Source organism: Schistocerca nitens, chromosome 1 (genome assembly GCF_023898315.1).
Source record: "Schistocerca nitens isolate TAMUIC-IGC-003100 chromosome 1, iqSchNite1.1, whole genome shotgun sequence".
NCBI lineage: Eukaryota > Metazoa > Arthropoda > Insecta > Orthoptera > Acrididae > Schistocerca > Schistocerca nitens.
This window is the reverse complement of record NC_064614.1, coordinates 539243583-539267762: the sequence shown is the minus strand read 5'-3', so window position 1 is coordinate 539267762 and position 24180 is coordinate 539243583. Positions and strand designations below refer to the sequence as shown.

Sequence of the window (24180 nt, the reverse complement as noted above, 5' to 3'; positions counted from 1 at the left end):
GTGACAAAATAGACGTAATCGGATCGAGAAACCACACCAGTCTTGGGTACTAATCATATTAAATCTTTTTAAGTATTAGACAACGACATTTACATTTTTCATATAGCAGAAAGTTTGACGAACTTTGATAAGGTAATAGTTCCTTCGCAGAAAGGAAAGAACGCCATGTAAAGTTGTACAAAGATTAGAGAGAAAAATTTCTAGGACCTAAGAATTGAGGAAATGTGTACTGTCTTGCCTGTCTCTTGTCATTACTGGTTTTAGGTATCCTAATATTTAATTTTATGTTACACAGAAGAGCAAGTTATTAGCTAATAGGCAATAAAGAGTCCAGATTTTCTGAAGAGTTCTTGTTCTCTTGCTTACAAATAATCCTATCCAGTATTAATTGCGAGGGGTTGTGCAGAATGTCAAACCGGCGACTGGGAGCAAAATAGGCACTACAGGACATTTCAATTATCACTGTCATGAAATACACTCCTGGAAATTGAAATAAGAACACCATGAATTCATTGTCCCAGGAAGGGGAAACTTTATTGACACATTCCTGGGGTCAGATACATCACATGATCACACTGACAGAACCGCAGGCACATAGACACAGGCAACAGAGCATGCACAATGTCGGCACTAGTACAGTGTATATCCACCTTTCGCAGCAATGCAGGCTGCTATTCTCCCATGGAGACGATCGTAGAGAAGCTGGATGTAGTCCTGTGGAACGGCTTGCCATGCCATTTCCACCTGGCGCCTCAGTTGGACCAGCGTTCGTGCTGGACGTGCAGACCGCGTGAGACGACGCTTCATCCAGTCCCAAACATGCTCAATGGGGGACAGATCCGGAGATCTTGCTGGCCAGGGTAGTTGACTTACACCTTCTAGAGCATGTTGGGTGGCACGGGATACATGCGGACGTGCATTGTCCTGTTGGAACAGCAAGTTCCCTTGTCGGTCTAGGAATGGTAGAACGATGGGTTCGATGACGGTTTGGATGTACCGTGCACTATTCAGTGTCCCCTCGACGATCACCAGTGGTGTACGGCCAGTGTAGGAGATCGCTCCCCACACCATGATGCCGGGTGTTGGCCCTGTGTGCCTCGGTCGTATGCAGTCCTGATTGTGGCGCTCACCTGCACGGCGCCAAACACGCATACGACCATCATTGGCACCAAGGCAGAAGCGACTCTCATCGCTTAAGACGACACGTCTCCATTCGTCCCTCCATTCACGCCTGTCGCGACACCACTGGAGGCGGGCTGCACGATGTTGGGACGTGAGCGGAAGACGGCCTAACGGTGTGCAGGACCGTAGCCCAGCTTCATGGAGACGGTTGCGAATGGTCCTCGCCGATACCCCAGGAGCAACAGTGTCCCTAATTTGCTGGGGAGTGGCGGTGCGGTCCCCTACGGCACTGCGTAGGATCCTACGGTCTTGGCGTGCATCCGTGCGTCGCTGCGGTCCGGTCCCAGGTCGACGGGCACGTGCACCTTCCGCCGACCACTGGCGACAACATCGATGTACTGTGGAGACCTCACGCCCCACGTGTTGAGCAATTCGGCGGTACGTCCACCCGGCCTCCCGCATGCCCACTATACGCCCTCGCTCAAAGTCCGTCAACTGCACATACGGTTCACGTCCACGCTGTCGCGGCATGCTACCAGTGTTAAAGACTGCGATGGAGCTCCGTATGCCACGGCAAACTGGCTGACACTGACGGCGGCGGTGCACAAATGCTGCGCAGCTAGCGCCATTCGACGGCCAACACCGCGGTTCCTGGTGTGTCCGCTGTGCCGTGCGTGTGATCATTGCTTGTACAGCCCTCTCGCAGTGTCCAGAGCAAGTATGGTGGGTCTGACACACCGGTGTCAATGTGTTCTTTTTTCCATTTCCAGGAGTGTAGTTTGATGGCATCCATTACAAAATATATACGTTTGAGTTCCACAGAGCGAAATACAGTGACGTGCGCTATAAGAATGTTGTTTGAAGAGGCGTGGCACTGCACTGCACACTTAAGACCAAATAACGTGTCTTACATTTCCTCGAAGATATATGTTTTATGTATCAGACTCTTCGGAAAGTTGTGCGCTACAAAATGAACTTATTTTTGAAAAGTGTTTTTTTACGTTCTGATGCGCAGAGCAGTCTGAGTTATAGGTGGAGGCGGGGGGTAGTCTCCACATGACTCGTGTTTACATTTAGTGATTTTTCTGTTTGCTCTTCGTTTACTGCTCTCACGTCAAATGAAAACAAGACGGATTCCTTTGGCTGGGAGCTATTAAGTGAATTAAAATATATTCACGTAATTACGGAAGGCTAAAATATGTTACTAGTTTCAGATTTTATTTTATTTCCACCTTTCTGACAGTCAAGCATTAATCACCTTGCAGAACAATAAAGTTATTTTTGTCGGTTTGCTAAAGAAATTTGGCTTTTATTAGGGTTTCCTGCTGAGGCATTGAAACGAAGTGTTTAATTCCACACTATTGGCTAGTTTCAACTGTTCGCTGCGTTTCAAGTGCACGTCTTCATCTTCTAGCACTTATTGCATTAAGCCATAACAAAGAACCAAGCATGACATAATACAGTACTGGTACTCGATGAAAATTTACGTCCCGAAAACCACACTGAAAAGCTTCATATCAGGTCGAGGCCTCCGTCATTGGGAATCTGGACATACGAATGTGCACTGTAAGGCGAACTGTGCATTTTATACGGTTCACGAAATTCCGACGCTCTTGGAGTATCCTCTCACGTCTTGTTTCTTTTATGACAAGAAGTAAGATCTTTTAATGTTTTACACGTACGAACATAAGGGCTTCCTACGTCAATGTAGCTGCGCAAGTGCGGTGACGCCTCTTATCTGGCGCTGTCTGGCAACTGCTGAAATGAATCGATTTCTAACAAGTCGCGGGAAAATATTGCGAACAGTTATTCGAAAAGCGTTATTTTCAAAGTAAATTTCCTTTTACGGAATATGAACTATGTGCGAGAATGTACTATGAATTTCCTATATCACAGAGCGTTTGCTCTCTTTTAAAAATCAACTCTTTGATGACGAGCTGTTTAGAAGAATTTCTAGCCCAGAAGATCAGAGATTTACGTCGTTATTAAAAATTTTACTGGTGTATTTGTGTGATGTATCTTAAAAGTGTAACATGTGCTAAACAAATCAACATTACATGTGAAAGCTTAGCTTCTCTTGTAGCTTATTAATGTTCGAGACAAATATTATAAGCGAAAGCTTTGCTTTTCTTGTAGCAACACTATGTATATTAATTTAAACCATTAAATTTTCCTGTTGTTGGAATTCAAATTTATACTTTTGTGATACGAAAATAAGCATCGTACATGTTGCTGCACATCAGAGATCTTTCCAAAACGTGTTTTTTCGCTCTGAGTTTCGTTTTCTAAAGTGCCAGGAAATTCAAAGGATACTTTTTACAGTTCCGAGGGAAAGTATACTGTCAGTTAACACAGAAAAAGTGTATTTTCACCTTGGAGAAAATGTATTTTTAGCCGGGAGATCCGGGAAAAATCCGGAAATTTTTTTTCCGTGTATACACCCTGCATTAGATGTGGTACAGTAATGTAAATTTTGTTTGTAATCCATGTTATCTGAAAATATACATTAATTTTATACAGTTAAATCACTCATACCTTCCTAACAAACATGCTTTCAGACAGTTGTAGCATGGAAGCAGTACATTTCCTGCAAGGGATTCATATTCACGTTATTAGGTACTAACTCCCCTCTACAAGTCCTAGAAGTTTGTAACAGGAATTTCCAAACATCCTGTAGATCAAAGCTTTCTTGTAGCACTTGCCTCAACTGCAGAGGATAAGAAGTCACACATCACAGTTTAGTGGCACTGCATAGCAGGTCCACCAGAGAATTAACTTTGAGAATGGTGACCGAAAATTAATTGGAAGTAAGGTTGATATACGTGCAACCAAGTGACAGATGGTGTATGGAGTGCATCACGTAATAACCAACCATGAGATTACTTTCCTGCACTCATAGCACTTAAGGTTTGTCTTCCATAGCGTATGTTCATGGGGCGCTCATTTCTTGTTTCTGTCCATACTAGTGCCTCTTAAAATATGGAATAATTTTTTTTTAACACCTTATATATTCCATAACGAGGTTTGTGGTTGACTCATTCAGAAGAAGCTCAAAATTCGTTCAGTGGACACTAGAGGGGAAAATGATTTGCAGTTGGACAACACTTCCTTGAGTTTTTTGCAGCAAAATGTGCACTATTCAGCAAGTTGCATTTTTAATAGACTTTCAGCGACTGAAAACATTGAATGATAAATCCCAAGTGTCAAATCTAAGTCGAAAGATTACCTTGTGGAACACTTCTTTCTTTAATACTATTCCTCACAGTAGCTGAGAACTTTTCTTCTGTGGTATGTTATTTATTCTCACAACTTTCTCCTCGCATTTTATTAGTTTTTTAAATTCTTTCGTATATTAATTTTGTATAGGCATTCTGTAAACTAAAATATGGCGTTTCAGTCTTCGATCGCTATTCTTTATTCTCAATTATTGAGAATAAAGAATAGCGATCGAAGACTGAAACGCCATATTTTACTTAATGAACGATCGCGGACCTCCCAGTGAGACAACCATGTCTTGTTTTGATAAAAATTCTGTAAACTATGTATTGACTCATACTATGACTGAGTAGCTGTGGCTTGCATGGTCCTATGGTTCAGATAAATAAATAATAAAACATCGCAGTTAACTTTCGAGGTTATAGTATTAAACAGCATTTAGAAGGAATTGACACACAATATACATCTGGACATTTGTTATCATCATAAATAATAATTAAGTTCTACGTAAGTCCTATTAACAATGTCTGTTCTGATCAACCTTTATTGATTTGTTCTAATCTCAGGATTTCAAAGGGTGGTTTTTTCTCCTGGTTTTTACTTTTTGGTATTTTTCATTCAGTTTATGCCAAGCCTATGAAACACTTGAATTGGTGGTCTGCAGTAAAAGCTAAGACTAAAAAACTGGTACTTGATCATCCCCTACCAATTTAAACATGGTTGTGGTGTTTTTGTTTTCCCTCCACTTGTTAACTATGCCTATTTCTCACACAGTATGTTACTTGGAATGTGTACAGCACATTAATATGAAATACACAAATCAGCCACAAATTACATGTATTTGTGAAAACTACATACATGTTGTATCTAATTGAGTGTGTGAAACGATTGAACAATAATTTTTTTAAAAAAAGAGAGAGAATTGCACAATTTTGTCGTTGGTCCAGTCTTCATTTCTTTGGCATGCTGTCAGTGAAGTGAAACTGAAAATTCCTTTAATGTGCAGTTTTAAGACAATAAGTAGCTACATAAAAGTTGTGAAGTAAACCCACTGGACAAAAAAATTAGTCACACACAGTTAACGTCACACTAACATGTTACAGCGCTTCTAGCCCTGATTACTGTCTAAATCAGCAAATCAGCAAGTATGCCGTATCCATCTGAAACAACTAACTGATAATCAGACCCTTTAGAGCTACCAGATTGCAGGGATGTTGACTGCAAATTTCACCTGCTGTTCCAAGTAAAGCCAGGCATTTTTATGGGATTAAAATCGGGTGATTTATTGGACTAGTCAAAATGTGATAGGGTACCAGAGTGTTCATCAAACCAGGAACACATGTCTGAAGCTCCGTGAAGACAGCTGTTGTGATATTGGAAGACATGATTGTCTACAGCATATAATCAACATGGAGATGTAGAAGAAAGGTCGACTCTGTGTCATTGAGATGGCGAAATAAACATCGTAGTTCATGTCCACAGTCATCTGAATATCAAAGTACTGCCTCTGGCCTGAACTACACCCTTCTCGCTCTGTGAATTAAATTCCTTACTGTGCTGTAGGTGCAATGAACGCTTTGCATCAGTTGCAAAGAGGCAAAATCACAGTTGGTCAGATACATTGCTTGCCTCCAATCAGCCGCTTACTTGTCTCCAATTAACTGATGTCCAGTTTCCGTGATGTGTAGTCTACTGAAGAGGTGCAAATTTATGTGCTTATATGAGCAATTGCCATTTGTGAGGTATCCGACTACAAATGTCCTCCAAATGCAGTTACATTTGCAATGTTGGTTCAGGAACAGGCTCAAATGGGCCGCCATTCCCTGGCAGCAGCAGTCTTGTCCATTTAGAAACCACTCATCGTCTACAAGGTGCAACACTTGTCTGGTCCATGTCGGTTAGGATATTTTTATGGGTGTTATTCTTCTGCTGTCTGACATGGCTGTGAATGGTACATGGACATATCGGACAGTTTGCATTGATACACCAACTAATTGGCAACTGTATTCGTAGTGTGATCATAGTCACAACAAAACACAATAGCTTCTTTCTGCCAAACGTTTCTGCATGCATCCATCTTACTGCACTGATTCCATACATGTTGCTGACACGTACAAGCCACTTTACTGCCATAACGTACGTCAGCGGTAGAGGGTAATGTGGCTGATAGATGTCAATTCTACACCATCTGCAGTGCTCCAGTGTAACTGTTGCGCTGTTTTAAAGAGATGACTAATACTTTTGTCTGGTGATCTTATATATTTTGTGAACTTTCAAAGAATTTGAGATATAAAATCAATCTGAAATCATTTAATTCGTAAACCCATTGCAATATGCATGGAATAACAATTCTTAAGCACTTTTACATCATCTCCATTTGTATTTTAATTTTTGTAAGTAATGCAAAATATCATTTTGATACGTGACTACCAGGTGTTCTATTCTCCAGATTGATTTCATCAATATTTTCATTAAAGAATGAGATTTTCACTCTGCAGTGGAGTGTGCGCCAGGAAGTTTCATTTTCATTAAAGTTTAAAACGAATAATATGAAACACTGTAAATGCCAAAATATACAGTTCACAGAGAGGTTTTAGGAATGTAACTCATGTATTTTTACTTTTTTAAAATAAAGCTTTTATCTTGCAGATTGTGTAGAATGTATGGCCTGTTCTGATAATGTAGTCCGTGCTGGACTTACACCTAAGTATAAAGATGTTGACACTCTTTGTAATATGCTGAATTATAAAGGAGCACCAGCTGGAGACAAATTATTTAAGCCGATTGGAGAAGATGTGCATACACAAGTATACAAGCCACCTGTTCCAGACTTTGCTGTTGCCAAAATATCTGTAAGTGATACAATATAACTGATCTGTAAATCATTATACCTTCGTATAATTCAGCCTGGATCTACATCATTAATGAAATTATGCATACACCATGTTGTGGTAAATAAGAAGCAGCTTCCAAGTGAAACGTAAAGCTATTGCAATGCTTAAATTGCCCATTAGCACAAGATGTGACATGGCTTATGCTGTGACATAGCATTTAATTTCATGCAGACAGTGGCGTCTAAAGAAATAAAATGTTTATCAGAATCTAAATAGAAAAGGTGGCTTGCATTCAGCCCACTTGGCAGTGCTAATATGCACAAAGTTATGACATTACAAGTAAACTGATAAGACCAGGGACAAAAACGTTGTGACATAAGTTGAGATTCAGGAATTTATTAAATTCACAAAGAAACAAATGGGATAGATAGTGTTGACCTCAGGAGGTGCAACTGACTGTACAGTCTAAATACATATAATAATAGACACAGTACTCCAAATTTTTGGAACCAGAGTTTACTTCACTTTGTTAGAAACCAAGAAACAAACACTAGGAGGGGCTAATTGTGTTTGAGGAGGAGACAAGCAGAGATGTATAAAAAGGTATCAGGAAGATGCTGAAACGAGCTCCTCCAAAAATATGGCCAAACTATACTTCTCTTTACAAAGAGTTTGACAAAATATCTGTTTATATACACCTACATACATACTCTGCAAACATGGAGGAGGGTACCTTGTACCAGTATTAGTCATTCCCATTCCTGTTCCACTCGCAAGTGGAGCAAGAGGAAAAAAAAACTTCTGCTGTGCTTCCATATAAGTAATATTATTTCTTATGTTTTCTTCACAGTTCTCATGTGAAATGTACATTAGTAGCAGTAGACTTGTTCTGCTGTGAGCTGGAAATGCCAGTTCTCTAAATTTTTTCAATGATGTTTCACAAAAAGATCATAATCTTCTCTCCAGGGATTCCCATTTCAGTTCACGGATTATTTCTGTAATACTCACATGTTGACTGAACCTACCATTAACAAATGTATTAGCAAATCTCTGAATTGCTAGAATGTATTCCTTTAATCCACCTTGATGAGAATGCCACACACTCAAACAGTACTCAAGAATGGACGCACTAGAGTTCCCTACATGGTTTCCTTTTTAGATGAGCTACATTTTCCTAGAATATTCACATAAATCGGAGCCGACCATTCATCTTCCTATCTTCCTGTCTTATGTGTTCATTCCATTTCCTATTGCTTTGCAGTGTTACTCATAGATATTTAATCAACATGACTGTCAAGCGACATGCTATAAGTACTGTATTTGGAAAATTAGGGGAGTGTATTGTCTTTTCATCTGCACTAGTTTACATTTTTCTACATTTAGAGCAAACTGTCATTCACCCCTCTAAAGAGAAATTCTGTATAATTCATCCTGTATCATTCTACAGTCACTCAAATGGCAATTTGGCATATATTACAGATACATCAGCAAACATTTGCAGATTACTGTTCACTCTATCTGTCAGATTGTTTATGTTTATAAAGAACAAGTGCACTCCTATCTCGCCTCCCTAGGGCACACTCGACAATACCCTTATCTCTGATAAAATTTACCATCCAGGACAACATAGTGGATCCTGTTACTTAAGAAGTCTTAGAGCTACTCACATATCTGAGGACCTATTCCGTATGCTCAGACCTTTGTTAACGGTCTGCAGTGGGGCATTCTGTTAAATGATTTTTAGGTATCTAGGAATATGGAATCTACCTGTTGTTCTTTGTCCATTGTTCAAAGAATATCGTGTGACAAAAGAGCAAGTGGAGCTTCACACGAGTGATGCTTTCTAAATCTGTGCTGATTTGTGGATAGAAGCTTTTCTATGTCAAGGAATTTTTGTATACTCAAACCAAGAATATGCTCAAGAATTTTACAGCAAACCGATGTTAAGGGTATTGGTCTGTAATTTTTCAGGTCTGTTCTTCTACCCTTCATATACATAGGAGTTACATGCACTTTTTTGCAGACACTTGAGATTTTGTTGTTCAGGTGGGAGGCATGCGATAAATACAAGTAGAATGAAGGAACCAGTGCTGAAGAGTACTCTGTCTAAAGTCAAACTGGAATCCAGACCTGGCAACTTACATGTTATCAAATGCTTGCTTTCAGTCGTTTTCCAGTGCTTGGAATGCCTGTTTCTATGTACATAATACAAGATTCTGTGCAGTGGTCAAACAGTGGTAAGTATGCTTGGTCCTCATGCATGGATGCTTTTTGAAATGAAAAATTTGAAACTTCAGCTTTTCTTTTGCTGTCTTTTATTGCCATACCGGATTAGGCAACAAGTGACAGAATAAAACCTTTTGACATTCTTAGTATGTTATGTAGGACCTGAATGTTCTGTTTCTCAGCAAGATCTTTCATTAACACTCAATGGTGGAAGTTATCTGCTTTGCACATCCATCTTTTTATACACACATGAATTTCCCGTAACTTTTGCCTCTGAACATTTTCACAATATTTTTTGAAGCAAGAGTGCAAAAATTTCTGTTTCCTCAGCATCTTAGAAATTTTGTTTCAGGCCATGGTGAATCTTTCGTACCTTTAATCCACTTACACGGCACATACTTCTCCAGAGTGCAATTTATTATTAGTTAAAACCTTGCCTATAATTCCTTTATGTCATTTGTATTATGATTAAATGATATTCATTCATTGCCAAGTGGGTTGTCAACAGTTGCTTATCAGCTCTATCCAGCATAAAAGCTCTCCTAACCTTCTTGATGGATTTATTAGCTTTACTAACCATCATCACTATGATGATATCGTGATCACCAATCCTTGTTTCTATACTGTTACTGTTAAGATCAGACCTGTTTGTAGCTTTGAGGGCTAAAATATTTCCATTGGTTGTCGGTTGTTGAACTAGCTGCTCAAGACAGTTTTTGGAATGTTTTCGGAATTACTTCACAAGATTGTCTGTCTGTTCACCTGCAGTGAATCCATAGACATCCCAGTCTGTATTCATTGGGTTAAAATTGCCTCCAACTAATATTGCATGATCATGTGTTTCTTCACTGCTGAGTGTAGACTGCCTTCAAATGATTCTACAGCTGTTGTGGTGGAATTTGTTTGCCAATAAAAACTTGATTTCAACTACACTGGCTACTCGCATACAATGACACTCAGTTTTGGTCTTGATAGACACTGTACTTTTGTCAATTGCAATGAACAGCCCCCCACCCCTCCTACTCCTATGGTGTTTAATCTGTCATTTATGTTCCATGACCTTGCATCCTTGACAACCACAGGCAGAACCTCCTCAATATCTAGGATGAGCCTCTTCTCTCCAACTCTCCCCCACCCACCCATCATCCTGACAGGCACTGAATGCAATTTGGACTTCTTTTCCCAGCCCTGGAGGCTGTTTTCCTAAGGAACTCCGTAACACACCTAATGTTGGAACTCCTGATACATAACAAATCTCTCCCTGTGTGACTGCTTGGGTCCTGCTGAAAGAGCGGCCACTTGTTCACTTACAGTTTGAATGAACAAGGCCGGATGGCCACTCTTCACATTCACCCTCTGCTTCTATCAACATGAACACATTACATTCTGCCCCTGACTGTGCAGTGAAAGTGACCCACATGTGGTATGTGGGAAGTTGCTTCAGCAGCAGAGACTGTAGGTGAAACAAGTGACTCGTGAGATGTCCCATGCACTGCACCAGTTTCTCCATCGCCGTTACACTTGAGGCAGTCAAGAAATGGATGACTATGGCCAACAGTGTCTTGAGCTGTTGGCAGACTGCGTCCAGCTCCTCCTGCATCACCGAATTAGGTGACGCAGTTGTTAGCACACTAGACTCGCAGTTTGGAGGACAATAGTTCAAACCCATGTCAAGCCATACTGATTTAGGTTTCTTGTGATTTCCCTAAATTGCTTCAGGCAAATGCTGGGCTGGTTCCTTTGAAAGGGCACGGCCAACTTCCTATCCTTTCCTTTCCTTCCCTAGTACAATGGAACAGATGACCTCGTTGTTTGGTCCCCTCCCCCAAATCAACAAACTTCCTGCACCTGCTCACTGCATTCACACTTCCTATCCATCCTACAACTAAAATTGAACAGCAGCTCATGAGAAACACTAAATTTCTGTATAAATGCAAATAAGTGCTTAATTTTTGGGACTATGCTATTTCCATTACGTGCTCTTTTTAATGGCTAGAGGAATGGATGAGTTAGTAGTCAAGAATAGTATATGACAGAAGTAAATTTCATGATTTTCCCTTCTTAAAACAGTTATATTTAAATTTCATTTAATGAAAATAAATGAGTGGAAGTTGCTCTCCCAGCCACGTGCTTATACAATGTTTGAGCTCTGCTATTTTTGTGTTACAGCTCATATCAGGTTGTGGAGATGAAAATGTCTAAAAGTCGATTTCGTTTTCTCATTTTCATTCACTAATATTTAATGGCATCATATACTGGGGTAATTCATTACTGGAGATGATGATGTTTATTTTACAGAAGTATCTAACAATGATAATGTGCTATTTCTAGAACTTCTTGTAGACAGCTCTTTAAACAGTTGGGGGCAGCCCCACAGTACATATGCTCCCACATGAAGTTTGTTGTAAACAATGAATCACAGTTTCAAGACAACATTAACATTCAAAAATATAGTGCTAGAAGGAAAATTGCTTGTATTTCCTTCACTCAACTGTTGCATTGCAGAGGAGATGTTGAACACAGACAGGCACAACAAAAAGACTACTAAATCTATCAGTTGTTTTGTTGATTCAGTCTGCTGACTGATAAAGTCAGCAGTCATTTTTGTTATGCCTATCTGTGACTCAGCAGCTCTATATAATGAGTAGCAATCTGTCCTTCTCACAATACTGTCGTTATTCCATCCTGGATTTTCCACAGGAAGGAGAGAGATATTCAGCCATAAAAATCTTTGACCGTACCTACCCATGATGTAAAGAAATGTAATAGACAGTAAAATTAACTTTTGACTCAAACTGAAATCATATCTGCTTCTGATAGGTACTGAAAGCTGGTTGAAACCAGACATAAATTGCAGTGAAATTTTGAACTCGGACTGGAAAAATGTTTAGGAAGGATAGGACTGATGCTATGGGAGGCAGTGTGTTCATTGCAATTAAAAGCTGTTTAAACGCAGTTGAGATCAATACTGGGTCGGACTGTGAAATAGTGTGGATAAAGCTGTCAATCAGACAAGGATTGACCATCGTATTAGGATGTCTTTATAGACCACCAGCATCCACAACAAACGTCGCAGAACATTTCAGGGAAAGTCTTGAGTAAATAGGAAATAAATATCCAAATTATTCATTAGTTATAGGTGGAGAATTTAATCTGGCATCCATTGACGGGGAAAAATACACGTTTATCACAGGGGGCAGAAGCAAAGACTCGTGTGAAGTTATTCTAGGAACGCTCTCAACATACAACCTTGAGCAATTGGTTAGAAAACCAACTTGAGATGGGAACATATTAGATATCTTGGTGACAAGCAGACCTGATCTTTTTGAGGAAGTTAATCAAGAAGAAGGTATTAGTGACCTTAATGTCGTCGTGGCTTCTATGTCAGTGGAAGCTGCAAAAAAAGCAAAGAAACAGCATAGAGTTTTCTTGTTTGGGAAAAGAAATAAAAGTGTCATTAATGAATATCTTCATAGTCAGCTCCGAGCAATCACCTTGGGACGCAGAGATATTGAGCATCTTTGTTCAGAATTTAAAGGTATTTTGCACTACATACTAGAGAAGTATCTGCCTAGCAAAAATATAGGGGAGGGAAAGGATCCACCTTGGTACAACAAACATATTAGGATGTTGCTGAGAAAGCAGAGAATTTTGCACAGTCGTTTTAAACGTAGTCACTGCCCCGCTGACAAACAGAAATTATGCGAAATGAAAGCAACTGTCAAAAGGTCAATGAGAGATTCTTTTAACAAATTTGAAACCAATATTTTATCTGCAGATTCTAAAAATAACCCCAAAAAATTTTGGTCCTATGTAAAATCTTTGAATGCTACAAATAATTCAGTACTTTCTCATGCTGACAGTACGGGTAATGTAATTGATGATGATAAACAGAAGGCTGAAATTCTAAACCTAGCTTTCAAAAACTTGTTTATGGTGGAGGACTGCAGCACCATTCCCCCTTTCAGTTATCGAACAAACACAAGGATGGCTGACATAGTGTTTAGTGTATCTGGGATTGTAAAAAAGTTAATATCCTTAGACAGCAGGAAGGCATCTGGCCCAGACAGCACAGTTTTAGGAAACAGTGGTCATGCAAGACACAGCTGGCCCTCTTTGTGCATGATATACAACAGGCTCTATATACCGGCTCCCAGGTTGATGCCATATTTCTCGACTTTCGAAAGGCGTTTGACTCAGTTCTGCACTGTCACTTGCTCCAAAAAGTGTGCGCATACGGTCTGTTGGATGACATTTGCGGTTGGATAGAAAGTTTTCTAACAGCTAGAGAGTAGTATGTCGTCCTGAATTGGGTGACTTCAACAGAAACAAGCGTAACTTCAGGTGTGCCCCAGGGCAGCGTAATAGGTTCGCTGTTTTTTACAATTTACATAAACAGCGACCTCACACATCAGCGACCTCACACACACATCAGCGACCTCACACACACATCAGTGACCTCACACACACATCAGCGACCTCACACACACATCAGCGACCTCACATACACATCAGCGACCTCCCTCACACATCAGCGACCTCCCTCACACATCAGCAACCTCCCTCACACATCAGCGACCTCAGTAGTCATCAGACATCATGAGAGAGCAGAATGGGGCACTCCGCGGAACTCACGGATTTTGAACATGGTCAGGTGATTCGGTGTCTATTTTGTCATACATCTGTATGCGAGATTTCCACACTCCTAAACATCCCTAGGTCCATTGTTTCCGATGTGATAGTGAAGTGGAAACATGAAGGGACACTTACAGCACAAAAGCGTACAGGTCGACCTCTGTTGACTGACAGAGACCGCTGACAGTTGAAGAGGGTCGTAATTGTAACAGGTGGCATCTATCCAGACCATCACACAGGAATTCCAAACTGCATCAGGATCCACTGCAAGTACTATGACAGTTAGATGGGAGGAGAGAAAACCTGGATGTCATGGTCGAGCGGCTGCTCATAAGCCACACATCATGCCGGTAAATGCCAAATGACACCTCACTTTGTGTATGGAGCATAAACATTGGACAATTGAACAGTGGAAAAATGTTGTGTGGAGTGACGAATCACAGTGCACAATGTGGCAATCTGATGCCACAGTGTGAGTATGTTTTGCATAGCACCATCACAGCACAAGCCTACAGTGATGTTTTAAGCATGTTCTTGCTTCCCACTGTTGAAGAGCAATTCGGGGATGGTGATTGCATCTTTCAACATGATCGAGTACCTGTTCATAATGCACGGCCTGTGGCAGAGTGGTTACACAACAATAACATGTCTGTAATGGACTAGCCTGCACCGAGTTCTGGCCTGAATCCTGTAGAACACCCTTGGGATGTTTTAGAATGCTGACTTCATGCCAGGCCTCACCGACCGACATTGATACCTCTCCTCAGTGCAGCACTCCATGAAGAATGGGCTGCCATTCCCCAAGAGACCTTCCAGCACATGATTGAACATATGCCTGCGAGAATGGAAGCTGTCATCAAGGCTAAGGGTGGGCCAACACCATATTGAATTCCAGCATTACCAATTCAGGGTGCCATGAACTTGTAAGTCATTTTCAGCCAGGTGTCCAGATACTTTTGATCACATAGTGTATATTCCAGAATGCAGCACATCAAAATGGAATTTTCTGGTGCTCATACCTTGGGTTCTGTTGATGATAAAAAAAGCAGGGTCAAGTGTTTTGGATAGTCCTTGGGCTAGGGACCATTTGTATACCCATCAGGAGGATCGTCTTAGTACCACTATCCTGCAGTACAGAATCAAAGTATGAATATTACACTCTTCTTCCTGCTTAGGCAAATGAAGCAAATCAGTTGGTTCTTTTTGCATTTGATGTGGTTTGTGGTGGGCATGATGGGACTTAATGGAGACACCATTAGTTCATGGGCAGTTCCTCAGAAAACGTCAAAGAATGGTCCCCCCCCACATCACCAGCAGTCCAAAATCCAGCCGAGGATCCTGAGAAGGCTATGCGCAGCAAATGGCTGTAAGTTTTGCAATATATTTCTAAGATGCCAGTCTCGTACAACCTTGAAAACTTTCTTCATATATTTATCCATTTCCAGTATACAGAGATTCAAAATTAGCCTTGTTGTACACATAAAATACATGTGTAAAATTTGATCTGAGGTGAAAACATAGTTTATAAAGTAACATAGCACAGAGAAATATGCTGTAAAGTGTCTCTGTTATCATTTAGGAACATCGTATGTATTTCTGAAACATATGCAAAAAATTTTTGCACATGAAACCCAGTCTGAGATGTAAGATTTGTTTTGCATTATTTCATTTTCACATAAGTAAACTATCTAAATTTTACTGTACAGTACATTTCTTTCCATACTCTGAAGAACCAAAGAAACTGGTACCCTTACCTAATATCGTGTAGGGCCCCCGCAAGCACGCAGAAGTGCCGCAGCATTATAGGGCATGGGCTCGACTAATGCCTGAAGCATTACTGGAGGGAATTGACACCATGAATCCTGCAGGGCTGTCCATAAATTCATGAGTATGAGAGGGCGGAGATCTGGACAGCACTTTGCAAGGCATCTCAGATATGCTCAATAATGTTCATGTCTGGGGAGTTAGGTGGCTGGCGGAAGTGTTTAAAGTTAGAATTGTGTTCCTGAAGCCACACTGTAGCAATTATGGATGTGTGAGGTGTTGCATTGTCGTGCAGGAATTGCCCAAGTCCGTCGGAATGCACAATGGACATAAATCGGAGCAGGTGATCAGACAGGATGCTTATGTACATGTCACCTACGAGAGTTGTATATAGACGTATAAGGGGTTCCATATCACTCCCACCAGTACAGAGCCTCCACCAGCTTGAACAGTCCCCTGCTCACATGCAGGGTCCATGGATTCATGAGGAGGTCTTCATACCCGTACACGTTCATTTGCTCGATACAATTTGAAACAAGACGCACCCGACCAGACAACATGTTTGCAGCCATCAGTAGTCCAATGTCGGTATCGACAGGCCCAGGTGAAACGTAAAGCTTTGTGTCATCAAGGGTACACGATTGGGCCTTTGGCTCTGAAAGCCCATATCAGTGATGTTTCATTGAATGGTTCGCATGCTGATGCTTGTTGATGGCCCAAAATTGAAATCTGCAGCGGTTTGCAGAAGGGTTGCACTTCTTTCATGTTGAATGATTCTCTTAAGTTGTTGTCGTTCCTGTTCTTGCAGGATCTTTTTCCGGCCACAGTGATGTCGGAGATTTGATGTTTTACCAGATTCCTGATGTTCACTACACTTGAAATGGTCGCATGGGAAAATTCCCACTTCATCACTACCTTGGCTGTGTCCCGTCGCTTGTGCACTAACTGTAAAACCACCTTCAAACTCACTTAAATCTTGATAACCTGCCATTGTAGCAGCCGTAACTGATCTAACAATTGCGCCAGACACTTCTATGGGCATTGCCAACCACAGCACCGTATTTTGCCTGTTCATATATCTCTGTATTTGAATATGCATGCGTGTACCAGTTTCTTTGGCACTTCAGTATATACGTTACATGCCCTCCTGCAGCAAGGAAAAGAAGGGTCCCAATGGAAAAAGGCTCCTACTGGAGCACAAAAAATTCAAAATGTTCCTTCTTATTTAAAGGACTCTGACTGGAAAGTGAGTTACCAGCTGCCTCATTCAACATTCCTTGGCATCTTTAAAAATTTTCCCAAAAATTTTGGTGTGTGATTGTATTCACACTTTTTTATGCTGTGAGAGAAGACGTCAGTGACAGTGGCAAAGACACAGAACAGTAATATAAATACAGGAAGAATCTAGATAGGGATTGTGTTATAGCAAGAGTGAAGGATACAGTGGAAGTGAGAGAGAAAAAGAGGGGCAAATGGCAGTGCAGCATAGTTGACAGTGACAGAACAATGCTATGAAAAGAGGGAAGGAGACAGTGCCGGGGGGGGGGGGGGGGGGGAGATGAAGATAAAGTAGAAGTGGGTGAGAGCCAGTGATAATGGCGGAGTATATGACATCGACAATGAGGGATAGAGAGAGAGATAGTGACATTGAGAAGAGACAGCAGCAGAAGGAAGGAAGGAAGAAATGAGATATTAGAAGTGTGTGTGAGAGAGAGAGAGAAAGAGAGAGAGAGAGAGAGAGAGAGAGAGGAAACTGTAGTAGTAGGACAGAACAAAGGGGACTATGATGGTGATGTAGGAGTGTATTACAGAGACAGACAAAGCATAATGACAATGAATTGGGCTGGATGAGTGAGTGAGAAAGGGCAGCTGGAAGTGCTTGGGTGTGAGTGACTTACAGTAATGGACTACTGGGTGTGAATGAGTTACAGTTAGGGGAGCTTGTGGGAGTTTGAGGTGAGTTGCATATTAAAAAAAAAGTGTGAATATGATCACATGCCAAAATTATTGAGCAGATTTTTAAAGGTGCTGTGAGATATAGAATGAGGCAGCCGGTTCTCCACTTTTCACTCAGAGTCTTTTAGATTAACAGGAACATATTTGTATTTTTTGTGCTTTGATAGGAGCATGTTTAGACTGGTAAGAAGAATGAGCCAAACCTTGTTTTTAATCCGTCACCCAGACACTCCTTTCTGCAAATCACTGCTCTTGACACTGTTCTTATATCTGTATATCTGATGATAAAACCTTTTGATTTTGGCAAATAATACCACACTGATGAATTTTCAGGACATTAATAAGGCTCTGGTTCAGAAGATTGGTGCATATCCCTAGCTGTAATACAAGAGAGAGCCCATGGCCAGAACAAATTCACTATGCCATATTACATCAGCTCTTTTCTAGAGGTAAAGGAATACCCTCAATTATTTTCATGGAAGCTGCTCAGTAAGAGTGACTTATTGCAGCAAATTTGATTTTTTTTTTCCCCTGTCTCCTTGGGTGAATTTAGGTAAAAACTACAAGGTGCAGAAATGTATCTAGGGCATCCACAATTCCCTTCTGGGAAAGGGGATATGAATTGGTGGATGTGATAGCCATGCATGGCTATAAGATTAATTCTTAGAAACAATGTATTAAACTTCCTGGCAGATTAAAACTGTGTGCCCGACCGAGACTCGAACTCGGGACCTTTGCCTTTCGCGGGCAAGTGCTCTACCATCTCAGCTACCGAAGCACGATTCACGCCCGGTACTCACAGCTTTACTTCTGCCAGTATCTCGTCTCCTACCTTCCAAAGTACAGAAGCTCTCCTGCGAACCTTGCAGAACTAGCACTCCTGAAAGAAAGGATACTGCGGAGACATGGCTTAGCCACAGCCTGGGGGATGTTTCCAGAATGAGACTTTCACTCTGCAGCGGAGTGTGCGCTGATATGAAACTTCCTGGCAGATTAAAACTGTGTGCCCGACCGAGACTCGAACTCGGGACCTTTGCCTTTCGCGGGCAAGTGCTCTACCATCTGAACCACCGAAGCACAACTCACGCTGTGAGTACCGGGCGTGAGTCGTGCTTCGGTAGCTCAGATGGTAGAGCACTTGCCCGAGAAAGGCAAAGGTCCCGAGTTCGAGTCTCGGTCAGGCACACAGTTTTAATCTGCCAGGAAGTTTCATATCAGTGCACACTCCGCTGCAGAGTGAAAGTCTCATTCTGGAAACATCCCCCAGGCTGTGGCTAAGCCATGTCTCCGCAGTATCCTTTCTTTCAGGAGTGCTAGTTCTGCAAGGTTCGCAGGAGAGCTTCTGTAAAGTTTGGAAGGTAGGAGACGAGATACTGGCAGAAGTAAAGCTGTGAGTACCGGGCGTGAGTCGTGCTTCAGTAGCTCAGATGGTAGAGCACTTGCCCGCGAAAGGCAAAGGTCCCAAGTTCGAGTCTCGGTTGGGCACACAGTTTTAATCTGCCAGGAAGTTTCATATCGGCGCACACTCTGCTGCAGAGTGAAAGTCTCATTCTGGGAACAATGTATTACTTTTTATAAAAAGAAAAATAACTGCTAAAATCCAAAAGTACAAACCTTGAGATTCAGAAATAGATCAATGAAAAGATTCAATTGGAACATAGCTCTGTATGAAATGATTACAAGCTTTTGGAATATTGTGTTACAGGAAACCGTTTAATACAAGATTGATTGATTGATTGATGACTGAAGATGCCCTTCTAAGGGTCAAAAACAAAAAAGCCTAAAAGAAAAGTCATAATGAATCGAATAGAGAAAATGGTTGCGCACATATTTCGAGACAAATCCTTGCATGAAGATTGTAGTTGAAAACTGCATCAAACCAGTGTTAGGATTTATAACCAAAAGAGCATAGTAATATCTCCCAGTATGTTCTTATTTCACAATTGACTCACAAAATCATGCATAATTGGAAAGAGGAGTAGTTAAACTTTGTCACTGCCATACATAAGTGAGAGAATGAGTGGATTGAAATGAATAACAACAAAGACCTTTTTGTAGAGGTGATGACATGGCCAGCCAGAGACACAAGTTGAAGATCTTCTAAAAGAGGGCACAGTCTTTTACACAGAGGTTTCTTCCTTATGTGAGAATCCAATGGTATCTATTGCTTATGGTAGTACGCATCGAAAGGGGTATGTCTGCCGATTCTAACTACTTAAAGGAAACCATAATTCCAGGATGCATTAGATTATTTAATATTTCTCATAAGTAACACAATGCCAGTATGGATTCTACAAGTTATTCATGTTTCAAATTTACATCTGAATATTTATTAACACCTTCAGAGAACATCAGAAATGGACATCTTTTATTGGTGGTTGGGCTGCAAGGAAAATTAACAAGACAGACAAACGGTATCATTTAGAATGAGATGGGCCAAACTATGTGATGGGATGGGACAAAAGCAATTGCTTTCTTCATATGGTACTATATAAATGACAGTTAAACATGTGTGAAATGAGATTAAATCTGCTTGGAAATGGAAAAGCAATTATGAATCCGTCGTCCACTCACGGAATTAAAGAGAGATGGCTAGTTGAATTAACAGAATTAAACTAAGCGAAACCTTTGCTTCCTTAAGTGCCATGAAGCTTGACGTGATGGGATGGGACTATAGAAATGACAGTTAAACATGTGTGAGATGAAATTACATCTGCTTGGAAATGGAAAAGCAATTATGAATCCGTCGTCCTGTCATGAATTAAAGAGAGATAGCTAGTTGAATTAACAGAATTAAACTAAGCGAAACCTTTGCTTCCTGAAGTGCCATGAAGCTTGACAAACTCAGCTGGGGCATAGCGTCCTAGTTAGTGATACCACACAAGCTTAATGCCTGCCTTCGTAGAATGAAGACAGTGTCAATAACCGTTGGATTGCTTCCAGAGACTAGAAGTCTGCCATTCAAGGTTTGCCGTCAGGATTTGAATACCACCAGCACCAAACTCTTGAAGAATGCTGCCTCAGAGCCTGCTGGAAGAACAAATGTCTGTCCTCTTGGAGCCTAGCATAAAAATGTCCTTTGTACTTTTCATTTCAGTTTCACTTCATCTTTCCTAAGGAAAGCGAATGGCTTGTTTTGTCCAATCAGAATCTTACAACCACCAATCTCCCAGTGAGACAAGAGAACCGCGAAATTGCTGTCCCTTTCCACATGAAGTTTAGGGAGTAGCTAACCAGAGTTTACCACCCAGGAGTGGAAAAGTTCACTGCTTTCAAATTGTGTAGTGCCAGTTTATTGTAGCAATAACTATTTTGTGAGCACAGGACTGTGTCGATCAGTATCGTCGTGCCATATGCCTATTGCATTTTTAAGTGTAGCAGCAGACAGACAGAGCACATTTTGAGCAAAGTTTGTGAAGAATAGTTTTGTCGAAAACAAGGGCCTCATTTTGTACTCTATCAGTTAGCATATGACCAGACCAGCAAGTGACATTAGCTGTACTATGAAAACAGTTCCTATCTTTGTAGCTGACTACTCACTGCACATGCTGTGAAGAATCATTGGATTTGTAAAGGATCAACCTCTCTAGTCTTGCAGGCATAACCAGCCTTTGATGAACAGGTGACAAAAGACTGTTTTCAATCGAGTTGTAAAGAAAGAAATTGATCCTATGGAGTCCGTACACACCTTTACCAAAAGCTAAGGAGAGGACGAGAAACTACGTACTTCATGATTGATTAAAATTACTCAACCATTGGTTCACAGAGTTGTATCTAAACAGCACAGAAAATGAAATGATATAAGGGGTTATTCATTAATCCCTTGCAGTTGTTTCTATCATTTAAGAGTGCCAAAAATTAGCATGTCATGAAACAAGTTATCCAGACAATTGACCTACTTGTTTCAGTATCAGTAAGTCAATTCTGACAGAATGTTTTGTTTATTGGTGGAATTGCAGTCTGTTGCGTTGTTAGGGCACTGCTCACTGTTTTGGATGATAACAGAAAAATTGTGAAGCACATCTTAAATTTTTGTGTATATTCGTAATTCAAATACATATTTCAGGATGAGTATTAAATTTTTTCAACAGCCTTGTTCTAACTAGTCAGATGTTGAACATTTTTCATTAGATAGCTCCTCATATCCGACAAAAGCATTTTTTAGTTGGCAGCATATTTTTTTGGATTTTCTTCTCCATCGTTTACTTTCCTAGTATTACTTTATTAGTTAATATTATCTACATTTATTTCAGTTGCTTTAAATAATACATTCATAAGGCGCGGTTAACGTAGCAAAAAAATGCGTGATGAATGGTTTACACTATCGTGATATATACAGAAGAAACACAAGCACATATACACCATACACAGTTGGTCAATTTTAAGTTCACATATTATCATCATAATTGATAAATCATTATTTTCCAGATCCAGTTTTCCACCTGTAGATGTGTGTCATGTTTTGCTGTCATTATACATATATTGTTCCTAGATTTCTTTTAGCATCAAAACTCTTTTTGCCACTTCAGTTTTCATTTCTTTGATCATTTTCTTGCCTTTGGCCATAGAAATATTCTGTGCTATCCTAATTTTCTTCATTGTCATTACATGCTCCTCCCAGATTACTGCAAAAAGTTTTGGAAAAATGCCTGCTTTAATGTACTTAAATATTCATTTATTTTAAAATGGTGTCTTGTTTTTACATCAATGTAAAATATGCAAGTTGGGGATTTTTATTGGTTTTAGGTGCCAGCAGAAAAATCCAACTATAATCTCATTTGTCGAGACTGTGCCAGCATTTTGATAGTAATTGAGGGAGAAGCCAATACAAACCTACTTGCACTGAGAAAAGGTACAGTTTTATTCCTCCGAGAGAATCAGGAATTGACAATTCAGAACGTCACTAAAGGGAAAGGTATTACATTGTACCAAGCTTTTTGTAATGTGTAGAATGAAAAGGAAGTGTCATTCATTGCACATCACTGTAAAAGGCTGCATAGAAATGTAGTATTGTGCTAAGTGTAAATTTTATGCAGTGACTTTGTAATAACTTGCAGTTCACAGTACTTTGGGTAGTGCCATATAAATTATTGAAACTGTATTTTAGTGTAACTTGTACAGATGCATTGTGTATTTGTTATATATCTATCTCCTGATCCTTATCATGTACTACACTCTGTTCAGTTGCTAAAATTTGCATTCCAGTGTTGTATAACTTTAAATGTAATTTTTGTCTCAGGTAAAATCTGACATCTGTAACTGCATATGCAAATGTGTCAGGCTGTGGCAGTAGTAAGCATTCACTTCCCACACAGGTTGTAGATTCAAACTGAATTAATATTGACAAAACAGGTTTTTTTTTCGTATAACTGTGCCAAAAACAGTGAATTACAGATTTTGAAATTTGCACTTAGTTTTTAGCTATATACGCAATTTACGCTTTGTTTTTTTTCTATGTATCATACTATATTAATATTTGATGATAGTAATTTAACTCTTCTGGGTTAAGAATTTAGATAGTTGTATATGACATAGTTATCAGAAATATGGCAGTACGCTTTATATATTTAAAAAAAAAATCAACTAACTTTATGCATTTTTCTTAAAAAAACATTTTTAAACAGATGTGTGCAGTCAAGTCAGTCATCTGTCATGTAGAGGAGATACTGATCAGTGGACAGGCACACAAACGAGACGAGCTTTGTAATTCAGCTCTCAGAGTTGCAGTGTTCTTCAGAGCAAAGAGCATGCACATTTATATGCAGCCTTCAGGAAATGCATCTATATTTCAGTGTGTTGCAGAATGGTTATTAAAAATGTACTCTGATAAAAAATGATGTGTTTAAGAAAAATTGATTGTTCTTTTTCAAGGAAGAAACTATTTTGTGTATATTTGTGTTTGTTTTTGAGAGAGAGAGAGAGAGAGAGAGAGAGAGAGAAAGGGGGGGGGGCTGTCTTGTTTCTGACCTGTGTCTGTCTTTTTCCACTTCACTTTGAACGAGTGGATGTGGGATTTCCCAACTGAGTTGAAACCTGAACCACATTGTCTGTCTGCATTTGGCTCACTTTTGGTTGTCCTTTAATCTGCAACTTGTCTCTTGGTTGGCCAAAGACTGTCAGCATTCTGTGATGGTTTATGTACACACATTTTGTAGAGAAATACTGGACCAAAGAATGCCTCAACAAGTTTTGCTGAGCTCAATAACATGATCAAAAAATTCCATTTGAGTATTGAAATTCTATATAAGAATGATCGTTAACAGAGTACTGGATCATCCGTTGCCACAAATCATACTGAAGTACCTCTAAACAATATAAAATCAAACAAATCAAATCAAATTTTGTTGTCGTTAAACAACTTAGTGTTGTAATAGACAGCATCAAAAAAATACAAGGAAAGGTGCCAAAACACAATACATTACATACA

General features: G+C 40.1%; 1 protein-coding gene across 3 annotated transcripts in view; it reads left to right on the top strand.

Annotated features, from left to right (window-relative positions):
• LOC126253703 (mannose-6-phosphate isomerase) overlaps positions 1–23628 on the top strand; it is a 129187-nt gene extending 105559 nt beyond the window's left edge. For 2 of the 3 annotated variants that reach the window (XM_049955242.1, XM_049955233.1), the window contains exons 6-7: positions 6988–7190; positions 22500–23615. In XM_049955242.1, the coding sequence (XP_049811199.1) occupies positions 6988–7190; positions 22500–22703 (407 nt within the window). In that variant the 3' untranslated portion in view covers positions 22704–23615. Of the gene's footprint in view, positions 1–6987; positions 7191–22499 lie in introns of all 3 variants that reach the window. The other variant, XM_049955247.1, reaches the window with a different exon arrangement.
• Positions 23629–24180: the final 552 nt, after the last annotated feature.